Genomic DNA, 13,626 nt, shown 5'->3' with positions numbered 1-13,626 from the left:
TTTATTATTTATTTAATTTAAATTTGCTGTGTTTTTAATTAATGAAACTTGTCTTTTTTATTGAGTTCCTTCTGAAAATTTTACTGGGAGCTGAGTTTTCCAAAACTCTTCTGAACCCAATGGAGATTTTTTAATAGAAATTTTGATTCCAAATGTTGAATCTGTGAGCTTAGGTCTGATTTAAAGTAATAAAAAGAAGAGAAGAATGAAAAAATAGAACTAAAAAGAACCATAAAATATCATCTAATCTGTATGATATTTACCTAAAGTAAAACTACCTCTTTTAAGACCCCCAGTGATGGAGTTTTCACAGTTTTCCCACAAAATTGGTATTAGCATATTATTACTGTACTGTTAGAAAACTTTTTTCTAATATCTATGTTAAATTTCCCTTATGGCAACTTCATGGATCTGGAGAATGGATTATTCTCTTTCACTTTGCAGTTTTATATCCTTGCAGTCAGTTATTTTCCAGTTAGCCTTCTCATTTAGCTAAACATTCCTAATTATTTCAGTTTTCTAGAGTTATGATCATTCTTTGTCTTTTGTACACCTTCTCCAAACAATGTACTTATTTCTTGGAATACAACATCCAGAACTGGAGACAATGTTCCTGCAGATGCCTTGCTGATGCTGGATACAGTAGGAAGCTTACTTCATGTGTTTTGGAATAATTTTTTACATCTGTTCATATTCTTCTGTTGGCTTGCTTTCTTCTGCCTGGTTACCTTTTGGTTTATCTGAAGAGGAAAATCTGATTTTCTCCTATCTAGAAGATTCTTCTACATTCACAACAAAATTTTATTAAACTGGCTTTAAAACCAAGTTCAACCACCATGAAGATGTGTCATTAGTATATTGGAAGCCACCTGGATTAAAAATCTCAGTATCAGTCAGCCAGAGGCTGAATCAGTGTTTGACCACTGTATGCTGCGAATGCAGCTGTGTTTGCTTCACTGGTCACTTGCTAAAAGAAACAATTAGTGGTTGATTGCATGTGCAATCCTTTATACATATGAGGATATTGTCACAGTTTATTTATGTAAATCTTATACAGGCTATAAGTTAAACAAAATTTTGCCTGAGCGTAATTTAAATTTAACTCTCTATTAATTCTTTTATAAAGCAAAAGAGTAAGCCTATGAAATGCCAAGGATTCAGTCTTCACTAAGGCAAAGTATCTTTGAAGTGTTTGAAACATTTGGTTTGGAAAAAATAATGTTATGAGTGTTTCAGTTCAGAAATGCCCATATTCATTTCAGCAGGAGGTGGTTTAGAAGGGCATACACACTCTGTAAGTCATTGTTTGTTTCTCCGTCATGAATGGAATTTGGAAAAACACATTATTATGATTTAGAGTTAAGATCTAAAAGTTACCTAAGAAAAATCATATTTATGAGTCACAGTATTAAAGAAATCTATGAAAATGCAGAAACACAAGTACAGAGTAATGAATCACATCATAAGTATTGTACAAATAATCTACTACCATTAAGGAGCAACTCCTGTTTTGTTGCCTTAGGGCTTGAAGTCTGGGTATGTTATATTACAAAAAAAAAAAAAAAAAAAAAAAAAAAAAAAGAAAAGAAAAGAAAAGAAAAGAAAAGAAAACAAGAAAACAACCAACAACAACCCAAAACAGAGTTTCTATAACCAATGGTCCTCAAAACAGTTTGTTTGACTACATTTAGAGTTGCTAGCTTACTTTTCTGGTTCTTTTTACAGTTGAAAACCACAAATATTTATGTAAATTCTTAAGCAGTTTTTCTTTGTAAAGGCTTTGCATGCTACATACGAAAGGCCAACAGGCCTTTCTGTGCATCCAGTTTGTATACCAGGTGATTAAAGATTTCGCTTTGGTTCAGCAAAGGTAGATCGGATAAATTCGCTGGAATTATCAGTGTGCGTCATCTGTTACCTTCACTGATGGCACAGCTACCCAAGAGCTGTACTAGGAACTGAGGAAGGTTCTCCCTCCGACAGATCACTTCTTCTTTCATTTGGTACAATAACCCCCCCCCACACACACACACACACACCAAACTAAGTCCAGTGAGGTTAGATATAGAAAACTATTCATCTTTACTGTCTTTTTGGTGGAGTACCTGCAGGCATTTTTCAGGCTAATGTGCACTTTCTATACCATGCTTAAAGCCAGCTGAGGCTGCTCCAAACCAGATGCAGATTAGTGTGCTAATGCCTGGAGATTAATCATTGCCTTTATGTGCCATCCATGTTCGTCTTCCCTGATTTCATGAATGAGCACATACAGGAGTGGAAGGATAAATTCTGTATTCAGGTTGGTCCCTACCACTTGTATCTACAGTATAAGAAGGCTACATCCTTGTAAATCTGTTGTTTTCTGAAACTTTTCTCGTGGACAAATATTTTGTAGGGGAATCTATTTTTTTTAAATAAATATAACATGGGCCTTTTCTGTGTACAAATAAGATTACATTTCTCAATGAAAAACTCCTGCCTAACTCCTTCTGCTTCTGCAACAGTCAAAGAAATTCGATGTTATTCTATACTTTTCAACTTCTTCCACCTTATTCCCTCTAAGGTTGCTTGTATATTTATAAAATACAATATCTGTAATATTATATTGCTTTTAATGTTTAAGACGTTGCCTTTAAATCTGATTCCCAAGGTGCTTTCTCAGTGTGGGTAGGTATGGCCATCCCTCGGACAGAAAAATTGAGAAAAAAGAAAATAAGTTTCTTTTGTTGTTATTGTACAGTATTACTAGTACATCTTCAGGTATGCAAAGTGAGACAAGAAAAAGCAGCACTTATAAACATGATCGTTGTGTTGTCCTCCTGTTACTCTCAGTGCTGTGCAATGTATGGTTCATGGCAGGAGGGAGAGAACAATCTAACATTACTTGAACTTGCATTCTTGTGCTAAGACACTGTTTGAGAGCCTCATGTCATCTGGATATCATAGCAGTCCTTACAATATAATTACATAGGACCAACAGCACTTGATCAAAGTAAAAGAAAAAGCTCGTTTCATTTATAAGCCATCTGCCACAAACTATTATCATTTACTTAGCCCCTGAGTTGCAGTTTCCATTTTAATAGTTCTGTTAGTGTTTGGGTGGTTTCTATGAAGATTATTCAATAAACATTGTCCAGAAAAAGTTAGATAGTTTTAATGTATAATCCTCTGGAATGTTTATTAAACAATAACGCTGAACCCTCTGACAGTTTTATTTCTGAGAATTTTATAATGTTATTATGTATCCCACCGGTAATCCTGCATTACTGAAAACTCCTGTGCAATGTAATGATTCTTACTGAAAGCAGATGCAGCAGAATTCATAACCAATGCACTGCAGAAAGCCATATAGTTGGAAGGGTGGGGGGTGAAGGCTGTAGAAAAGAATTCTGTTTCATTTTTGCAATACAAAGTAACTTAAGTAAAAAGGAACAGTAATATAAGTATTTGAAAATCCAAATGCACAAAGTAAATTCATATGAAAAGATAGTATTTCTTCATTCTTTATATATTTATTACTGCTTAATGCAGAATCTCTGGACAAATTAAATTTAAGTTAGTTACAGGATAAAGTGGTTCTTAAAAAGACTTAAAACCCTAAATGTTCTTAAATTTACTTCTGTGGTTGGGTTTCTGTCGTTTATTTTCTGTGAAGTCACCAGGCAAGGATCCTCTTATCACCTGTTAAATAAATGCTATTCCTCTTATCTAATTATAAAGAAAGCTCAGTCTAAGGTTCAGTAAACTCAGTACAAAGGCTCCAAATAATGGGAGACTTTGGATAAAACTCAGTGCTTGACCATAATGAACCTAGTAAATTTGGTTTCCTGCAATAAAAACAATAGGTGAAACCATGACTTATTGAAATCAATGGGAATTTTGTCATTAGTTTTAGCAGGGTCAGGATTGCAACCAGTAAATCTACTGAGCAAACTATAAGAAATGAGTGAAGGAAGGAAGTAATTAATGTAATAAAACCTGAGCATTGCTTCAGTCCCTGTTCTACCTTCCCTTGCTGGAGTGAATAGCTCCTGATACTCCTGAGATGTGCTCACAAAAACTATTGTTGCAGTGCACTGAACACCAAATATTTACAAAAGCATTTAATGAGTAATTCTTAAACAGGAAAATCAGCTCTGTTGTTGTAATGAGTCAGTCTCGGATTCAACCACAGGCTGTTTCAGGGGTGAGTAACTGAGGGCAATGACCCAAGACTGCATATCATGGGGAGCATGCTAGACTGCGATAAGTAAGAGTACAAGTTATCCAATACGCCTTAATCTCTGTCTGTGTTCCTGTGAGCCAAAACCTGCTGTAGCTCCCCACAGAGGCAGTTAGATCTTTCAAATGCAATCCTTTCTATCATGTGGATTAAAAAAAAAAAAAAAAAAATTAGTCAGAAATATGTGTCTTTTTGTCTGTTGATATTTATGTCTAGCCCTGTTTCTCTTCACTGATGTGTTAGAATAACTGTTTTCATTGTACGCAAAATTAATTTGTTGAAAATTTGTATTTCACTACATGAAAATCAAAAATTTCAGCACCTAGAGTGTGGAGAAGAGCTTAAAAGATAATCTCAGTGAAGTCTAAAGGTTAATATTTCTTAAATCATTAGTCTTGATATCATGATTTTAGCCAATCTGTTGATCTTTTTTGACCTGAGCTATCATTCTTAAAATTTTACAGTTTATAATATTATAGAAGCTTCTTGCAGAGAGCTCAAAGCTCTCTACTATAATTACTTTTTTCAGACTGTTCTCATTTCTAATAAGTATAGCCACCATGCTTCTGCATGGGTTTGCCCAGGCATAAATAGCACACATGCACTACATGGCCCAAATACAGTAAGCCAGGCAATTTCAGAAAGCCCTGCATTTCATCTGCAGGTGAATGCTGGGGGAGAAGTTTGAACTTCTTGTATAGGTGTGCCAAACTCTGGACCAGAATATGGAAAAGAACAACAAACCAGTTCCTGGAGCTCTCTCATAGGGATTATTTGCCACCTAGAGATAGTGTGGAAATAAATGTACTGGTTAAAAAGCCAACAAGGAACAAAGGGTGGCTAAAAATACACCATTTGATGTGAAAAAGGCATACAGGCAAAAGACTTCTGAATATAAAAGCATGGTGTAGAAACATGATGGACCTGCAAAATCTTTCTTGAACTAGCCTCATATCTATTTCATTTATTTCACAATAATAAACTTGAATTAAGCAGTAGATTTACACTGGAAATGGGAAATGGAGACATCCACTGCAGACATGGTCTTGCTATACACAAAGTTTTTCTTAGTTGTTAATCACCCTCATTTTAAGACTTTTCAGAGTATTCAGCATTAACCTTTCTTTTACCACTTTCTTTACCACTCTGGAGGTATTCAGCCCAGAGTGGTAACCTGGCAATTCAGGCAAACATTTTTGTGGTCTGAAATTGTAGGACATCCATTTATTTTATTTTCAGCCAGGATGGGTATTCAGTGTCTTTCCAAACTGGAGGAAAACAAACCAAAACAACTTGCCCTCTCTCCCCCATCCTGTCTTATTCAGAAAATATCTAACATTGTGGCAATGCTCTTTTTCTGCAAAAATATTTTAAAGACTAGTTGGAGGTGCATCTAAATGATCAAATTTGTAACAAATTTTTTCTGAGCTCAGCTGATGTGGCTCATCAGATGATCTATAGCAGTTACCCATCTGCGCAGGAATGTTTATAGATAAGATGAAAGCAGCCTTTCTTATTAATCACACATTGTATATTTGACTCCTGCTCCTTTCTTCAGTCTTTAAATCAACTCCATCTGGTTCTTACTGTACAGTTGTTCAGCTTACCTTTCACAATGAAACACAGCTACTGCTGCAGAAGCTGGCCCAACCTGATTAAAAGTGAATTACTAGGTAAAGCAGTGGTTGCTTAAGTCTGGAATCAGCTACCCATAAAAAAATACAATCAGCCACAAAATGAAATTGAGGAGCAAATCGTCACTGGGTGTAAATTGGCTTGGCTCCAGCTGGTTTCAGTGAAATGTATTGAAGCCCATATTCTGGGCTGCCTTTCTTTGTATGAGTACTTTACGGAGCACATCAAGTGTGCTCTGTAAGATGTCAGAATAAGCAAGCTCTTATAAGCAAGCAACAAGGTCATCATATTCTAGACTAGTACTGCGTTTGCTGCCTCTTGTGGCAGGGCCAGGATCTGGGTAGCTGGAAGGGAGTGTCCCAGCCTATGTTAACTAAAACAGATGAAAGCAAAAATAAATGATGAAACTCAGTTTATTTAGAGGGTCCTTATTCAGATTCTTTTCAACAGACTGTAAATGCAAGCCAAACACGACAATAAAAGCAAGGTAGCAAAGCAGCTTTCTATAGTGATCATTTCTGATCATTAATTTCCTTCTGTTATTCCCATGACAATGTCCCCAGTCCTTTATAATTTTTGAGTGCAGCTAGACTAAGCTACCTTTGTTGCTGAGTCTGTGAAATACTTTGTGGGGATCTAACCCAGTAAAAAAATCATACTGCTGAATGGCTGCGAGAGAGGAACAACACCCAGGTGAGGTAGGAAATGGTAGGATCTCCTCCAGGAAGGACTCACATGTAAGTTAGTATATACATGTAGGACCTGAAGTTTCCCTGTGGTGAGCTGTGTTCTTTTTTGGGGCCATTTTGGAGCTACCCACACATCCTTACCTTCAGATAGTCACCAAATCCTTGACATACAATCCAGCTCCTGTCATCTGACTATGAACTTGGGAAATCATCGGGACTTGGTGACTGAAAGGGGTCACCTGGATAGTCAAGTCCCTTCCCCAACAGTCACAAGGTCTGCTGAGACATGGGATCCCCCAGAAGAGTTGAAATTTCCTCTTCTGGCAAGATTCCCAGCTATGCATCCCTATGTCATGAGAATGCCTAAGCTTTACTCTAAAATGCCAAAGTTACAGCCTTTCTTCTTTTACAGCTTGAGAACTACATTGTGGAAAACATGAAATCAGAGATGGCCCAGCTGCAGCAGAACGCTGTGCAGAACCACACAGCCACCATGCTCGAGATAGGAACCAGCCTCCTCAGCCAGACAGCAGAGCAGACGAGAAAACTCACCGATGTTGAAACCCAGGTAGGTTCCCAGGGTGATTTGCTAAAAGCTGTTAATTGCAGAGAACCTTCCCCATCCTCTTTCTTTTCTAATACAGAGCATTTTAACCCCTGGCTCCAAGAAACATACAAGCTTTCTGCTTATTGGTAGCAACAGCAGTGACAATTGACCCTTGTTATGTGTTTTTCTTTTGATTTCATTTGATTGGTGTATTTAGCTCTGTGTGTGTAAGGCAGGCTGAACTGGCCAGGAAACTAAAGCAGCATTTAATTTCAAATGAACAGACCAGCTACCAACTGTGAATGATACAAGTGTCAAGCTAAAGAGTTTCAGGCTAAAATAGAGCCTTTGATCTGCACCATTGTTTGCCTCTTTATTATTATAAGAAGGTTTGTTTATTTTCTGCAAAAAGTTTCCAGCTATTTGAAAAGTAGTGTATCTCTGCAGCTTTTACACTGCAAAAAGAACAGGACAGACATCAGCTTCTTAGTAAAGCACTATGTATTTGTTCTGTGTGCAGAATTCTGTAACATCGCATGAATTTAAAGAACCATCTCCATACGATTCCTAGCATGAAAATCATTGCTGTGATTCAAAGGATAAGGCTATCACTGTCATAACACAAAGTACAATTTCATACTGGACTCAGTCCTTATTGCACAGAGATATGTATTCCTTTTTGCCTTTTGACTTCTTTTATCAGCTTACTGCTGACTTCCTCTTGATCTTTGTAGCATGCACCTACTTACCAGGTGAAATGCATTCATTGTTCATTTAAAACAAGTGAATTCATGTGTTTCGTTTATTTTGTAGGTTCTAGTAGACTATGTACTTCCTGAGAGATCATATTGACTATTCTAACATCATTCAGATTTACAATATCATTACCAAATTATTACATAATTGCATTACATTGAGGAACAATAACAATTATGATAGAGAGGTGCTCTAATTAAGTCTAGCTAGAAATGATAGGCAAAAGCTGTTGCTACACTGTCTTACACATATACCCTGCACCTTTGATTTTCTACATTTTGATTAATAGACCACCATTCACTAATAAAAGTTGTGATCTCAAATGACCACTTCTAAAAGATGATGTATTGATTTATGAAAATGTTGGGGAATATCTTTTAATCCAGTATCAACAGAATATTTAAATGCAGACATAAGAAGTGAAGACCATAGTATCATATGCTTAGCAAGGAAAAAGGAGCTACAGGAACTTTCCTTTATACCCCAAAAGACCTGCTTAGATTAAAGTGTCATGTACTCTTTCACCGTTCCCTGACACAAGTAGGTAAGGGACAAAATGTGCATTACCTCTGTCTCACTTTTCCCCCCTGAGGAATCAGTTCAAGATGGAGGCAATGCTGGCAACTGTGCAAGGGAATGGATAGTTCCCTCCTTCTACAGCTATTCTTGAAGAATTTAAAGGGTACTCAAGTGGGAGCTCTTCCCTGCTGCAGTCCTTGCTCTGACTTCCATCCAGCTCACCCCAGCAGCTCGTCTAGCTCGGCGGCATCATTTCCCGCCTCCCCTCTCTCAGCAGAAAGTCCCTGTAGTTCCTGGCTCCTTTAGCAATCAGAAAACAGTGGTGCAGGTGGCTCAAGAAAGTGAATAGAGGCTGCTGTTGGCAGTGATGGAGGAAGCATAGCAGAGAGATGAAGGTCTGTGGGATATAAGGAGGAAAAGGGCAGGCCAGGATCTCATATCTATAGTAAGGAGTAGGAATACCAGGGAGGAGTCATGTGTGTCACATCAGAGTAAGGAGGAGTCAAAACTACAGAAAATACAGAGCCTACAGCTCTTTAAAATCTCACTGACTCCTCCCAAGACCTTATCCATCCAAAACCCCACTGATTCACTTTAGGTTTTCTTCTCCATCTGAAACGCTATTGATGTTTTGTAGGCTGCTTCATGCTATATCCTTTGGAAAATTATTCGTGCCTTCCTTTCTCCTTACCCCATGCAAACCATGCATCAATTCCTCCATCAGTTTCTCCTAGATCTCTCTGAAATTCTGGTGATGCCTCCTAGCCCTTCCAAACGTAGCCATCTCCAACAACAGAACAGATACATACTTGTCAATTCCAACTTTTCTGAACTCTGTTCCCTTAAAAAAGAACAACTCAAATCACTAAATGAGTGTCAAGAACTCAAAAAAAAAAAAAAAAAGATATTGTGTAAATTGAGTTTGAGTGCCATAATTTTTACTTTCTCATGTTAGGCATGTATAAGAAAATATTACTGTATAATCCTGTGATGACAGGGATAATTGCCAAGGGGACCGGACAGGTTCTGTTAAAGAAGCATCATGTCCAGTTCAAGAAATGATTTCATCTCAGCTTTTGTGTGCAGAAGTACCTATAAAACTATTTATACACACTGCCCAGGACCCTATGTAATAAAAGATGCTATACCAACAAAATAAATAATCATTAATTAGTATAATTGTTTGCATTCTTGACTGTTACTTTCACTTTTGAACTACTTTTATTAGAATCTGTTGTCTCTCATCTAATTGGAAGGCCTGTTTCAGTCCATTGTGCAGAGTAAGGCCTCATGCTATTGATACAGAGCACCACTGAGGTCAAAGACAACTGCATAAAGCAGCGTAAAGGATCACAGCCTTCATCTTAAAAATTTGTGTGAGAGTGCAAGCAGTGATAACATAAGCAGACACCAGGCTTCTGCCAACACTGCAAAAGAGAGATCTCAGGGGAAAGCTATAGTAGGAGCTCTGTTTACAAAACAGCAGATGCAACACTTTGGCCTCAGTGCAAGTACTCTAGCACCCTTCTGATTTAAGCATGCCCTGTAAGAATGCATGTTTGAGGCATGCCTCTTGTTCTTCCCATTACAATAAAACTTGTTTAGCAATCACCTTTCCTTCTTCTAGTGGCCTAATATTATTCTGAGCAAATAGGGTGCCAGAATATCAGCTGGTACATATCAGTGTAGCTTAACTGAGTTCATTTGATACAGCCGAGCAGCTGAGGTGAGAAAAGGATTTAGAAATCAGGGTTTTTTTTTTTTTTTTGGATGAATCATCAGATCAGAGTGGAATGGTTGTGTTACGTTTCTGTTGTTGTAACAGCACTACCAGGATACTGTAAACTTTTTTTTTTAAATTTGTCATTAAGGTGCTAAATCAAACATCCAGACTTGAAATTCAGCTGCTGGAAAACTCACTATCTACATACAAGCTAGAAAAACAGTTACTGCAACAGACACATGAAATCCTCAAGATTCATGAGAAAAATAGGTAAGAGTGGATAGTGGTCTCTTAAACTCTTTTTCTGTTCACCTCAAAGTGCTTTCTGCATATGTTATTTTAATCTACTGATGAAATGGAGGAAGCTAATATAGTAAGTGGAAAGTCTAGGTAATATAGATACCTTCTAAAAGAGCTTGGGTGTGAATTTACACTGTGTCAGCTATGATAAATGCAAATTGTTTTTTTTACCACTTCTCATTTGTAATGTAACTTCACATCTCAGTCTGCTTCATGACAACTTAGTCATATTTCCTCAGCTCCTGCTACTGAAAAGCATAAAGATAACTTGTATGAGCATTTTCAAACAGACAAATATTAATAATAAATTATGAGATTATCAACTAACTTAAAATATATAAAAATCAGAAAATCTTTTGAAGCTCATCTTTCTAATGTTAATGGATATAAAGACGTAACATGTAGAAGGATACATTTCTCTTTTTGAATGCAGTATAACATTTTATTCTATATTGCATACCTGAAACTGTGCTCCATTTAAAGAATAAGAGAATAATACACATTTGGTTTTGATGCTGAAGTTGAAGAATTAAAAACTTTGTTTAGCAGTAAATAACTTATCAAGCAACAAAGTGAGAATCGAGAAATTTCGATGTTGTCCCATTCTGTGCTACAGCACCTTAGTGATCCTATGAATGCCCTGGGATCAGTGTTCACGAGGCTACCAGATGCGTGGACTGGGGAATAAATTAGCCCCTCAATCAGGGCTTACAGCACCTGGTGCACTGAAGGATAGGACACATCAGACAGCCAAATAAGCAGTGCCACAGAGAACCAAGTGTCCGAGCCTGTCTTGTGCGTGGGTTTGAGAGCCTATCTGCAACAGAGGCGCTTCTGTGATGCTCAGTACCTGAAAACACCTCCTGGACTTGGTAAACCAGTACCTCAGAAAGTGGGATAAAGTCGTCTTCCTTCTTGGTTGCCCTTCTAGAGCCCTAAATCTCATATTCCTGCCTACCTAAAGGCCCAGTTTAAGCAGGGAAGGCAGAGAGCACCTTTTCCCCCTAGCTTCACTTTGTCTCCTTTCTCCTGGAAAGAACACTTTTGAGATGTCTGACTAGAACTAAGGTTTCCAATTCCTGTATTTGCTATATTTGATGTTGAAATAGGGCGTACCATATTAAACGTGACGTAGTTACTGAAGTGTTCTATTTAAGGTTTAGTCTATTCCTTAAACTGAGATCAGATGGGTTGCTGAAAAGTGTACCACAATCCTGCTGCTGCACAAGAAACAGCAATTGAGTCAGAAAAATTTTGGCCTGGGACTAAGAGGACTAACAAGACAATAAGCAAGAATCTACTGAAGAAAGAAGGCCAAAAAGCTAGATAATGATAGAGAACAGAAAATGTCATTCCAAGGAAATGTGTTTGTTAATTGGTATTAAATTGCAAAGCTAGTCAAATAATTTACCATCAGGGCTACTGGTTAGGAGAACTAACAATTTATTTAATCTAACAACTGTCTACAACCAGTAATTCCACCAAATGTTGTTCTGGAGAAGTTGGATCACACTGAAAACTCTTGATCTCCACAGATTTCCCTTGACCAATTGGAAATATGGATAGGTTACTGTGGGATTAACACTGACTTCAGTTATCTGGAAGTCAAGCAATTCATCTAACCTGCATGTGCAGGCTATCCCTGTAGCTGTTGGACAGAGTAGGCATGTCCAGGAGGAAGTTCATTCTGCATGTTTTACATACCTATTTCAATTTGGGATTAACCCAAACATTATTTTTTCTTTCAAATAAGTAAATACTTGCATTTTTATCTGCTACAATCGGGCTACCCACAAAAATTTATTGACAGTGTTCAAGAGACTGAGCCATTTATGTGATGTCTTGTGTACTTAATAATCTTTATTTATTTATTTATCTTAGCAATGTGTCAGGGTGTAAAGCCTGCATGTCAGTAAATAAATTTGACTTAAACTGACCTTTGACTTGACTTACGTTATGATGCAATGGTCTGTGACATGACAAAATGGTCTGGATTGGTCTTTAGGAAAAAAGGGAGAATGTTAAAAAGCAACATTCTATACCGTACTGTTTCTCTCAGAAGCATGGCTATACATGGATAAACAGAAAAACTACAAGGAGTTTCATTTTGTAATGAAGCAAAAACCTGGCATACGCTTTCCAGGTTAGGTTACTAACTCTTTCCTTGGGAGTTAGAAAGCTAGAGAGAGGGTAGCGTTACGATTACACTAAAACATGAAGCATCAGCTCTTGTAGCATCATCTACTTCTGACAAATAACTGCATAATCCTGGCCTTCTAGGTCCTGATCCTGAAATCAATTATGCATATTTCAAGCTCGCTACAGGACAAATCTTTGTGATCTCAGGAGATATTAGGATTCTGAATATGTCAATGTTTTTAGCTTGCTTAACTTTAAACAGCACTTACAGACTACCCATTAGGCTATGTTCAGCTGAAAGATCTTCATCAGTCTGTATATCACTTTCCCTTCAATAAAATAGGGAAAACTCCTTCTATCTATGCTGCCTACATAGACTGTAAACTTTTTTTGAAAAGGGTTTTTCTTTTGCAGTAGGTGTCTACCACAGTGGAAACTGATATTACTATTATAATCCCCAAAATAATCAAAACAGAAGGTGTACTATGGGCAGATCATTTCTTTCTCTGTGATTCAGTTTCCTTTGTGTAAAACAATGATCATGATCTTAATTACTTTCAGAGAACTAGTTTCTGGATGAAAGAAATGCAAAATATAATAGTAATAATAACTCATTGTTGATGTAGTACAGTAACTTCTATATTATCCTTAAAGAAAATAACCACTGCATATCAACAGGGGACCAGTGCATGCTCTTTAGACTAGAAATATATCTATTCTTGGCCTTAAACTCTTTACTTCCTGCCTCTACTGGGAAGAGCGGCCAAATTTTTTCTTTTTATCCCACTGAAGTGAAAGATATTCCATGGCACATAAGTAGAGTCACATTTGCCCCAGAATCTTGTTTCTACTGAGTGCTCTCATGCCATAAATAATTTAGTCTGTGGGTTCCCACCCACTATATTGTAAATGGTGGTTTCCTCTATTGGCATTTTTTTCTCCCACAAGAGCTTTTTAAAAATTATTTTAATTTATTATTGAAAGATTTTGCTGCTTAAGTGTCTTTCTGAGCCTTTTTCAGAGTGTAACAGCTGCGTTTAACTTATTGTGTGCTGTTTGTTTCAATAAGCCAGTGTGAAAGCAACATTTTTTTCAT

At 37.2% G+C, this 13,626-nt stretch overlaps 1 protein-coding gene across 2 annotated transcripts in view; it reads left to right on the top strand.

The window, feature by feature from the left end:
• ANGPT1 (angiopoietin 1) overlaps positions 1–13,626 on the top strand; it is a 258,402-nt gene that overhangs the window by 159,038 nt on the left and 85,738 nt on the right. For both annotated transcript variants that reach the window (XM_067290417.1, XM_067290416.1), the window contains 2 exons: positions 6,959–7,114; positions 10,240–10,361. In XM_067290417.1, the coding sequence (XP_067146518.1) occupies positions 6,959–7,114; positions 10,240–10,361 (278 nt within the window). The remainder of the gene's footprint in view (positions 1–6,958; positions 7,115–10,239; positions 10,362–13,626) is intronic.

The sequence above is a fragment of the Apteryx mantelli genome, chromosome 2 (assembly GCF_036417845.1).
Source record: "Apteryx mantelli isolate bAptMan1 chromosome 2, bAptMan1.hap1, whole genome shotgun sequence".
Lineage (NCBI taxonomy): Eukaryota > Metazoa > Chordata > Aves > Apterygiformes > Apterygidae > Apteryx > Apteryx mantelli.
This window is presented reverse-complemented; position numbering and strand designations above follow the sequence as displayed.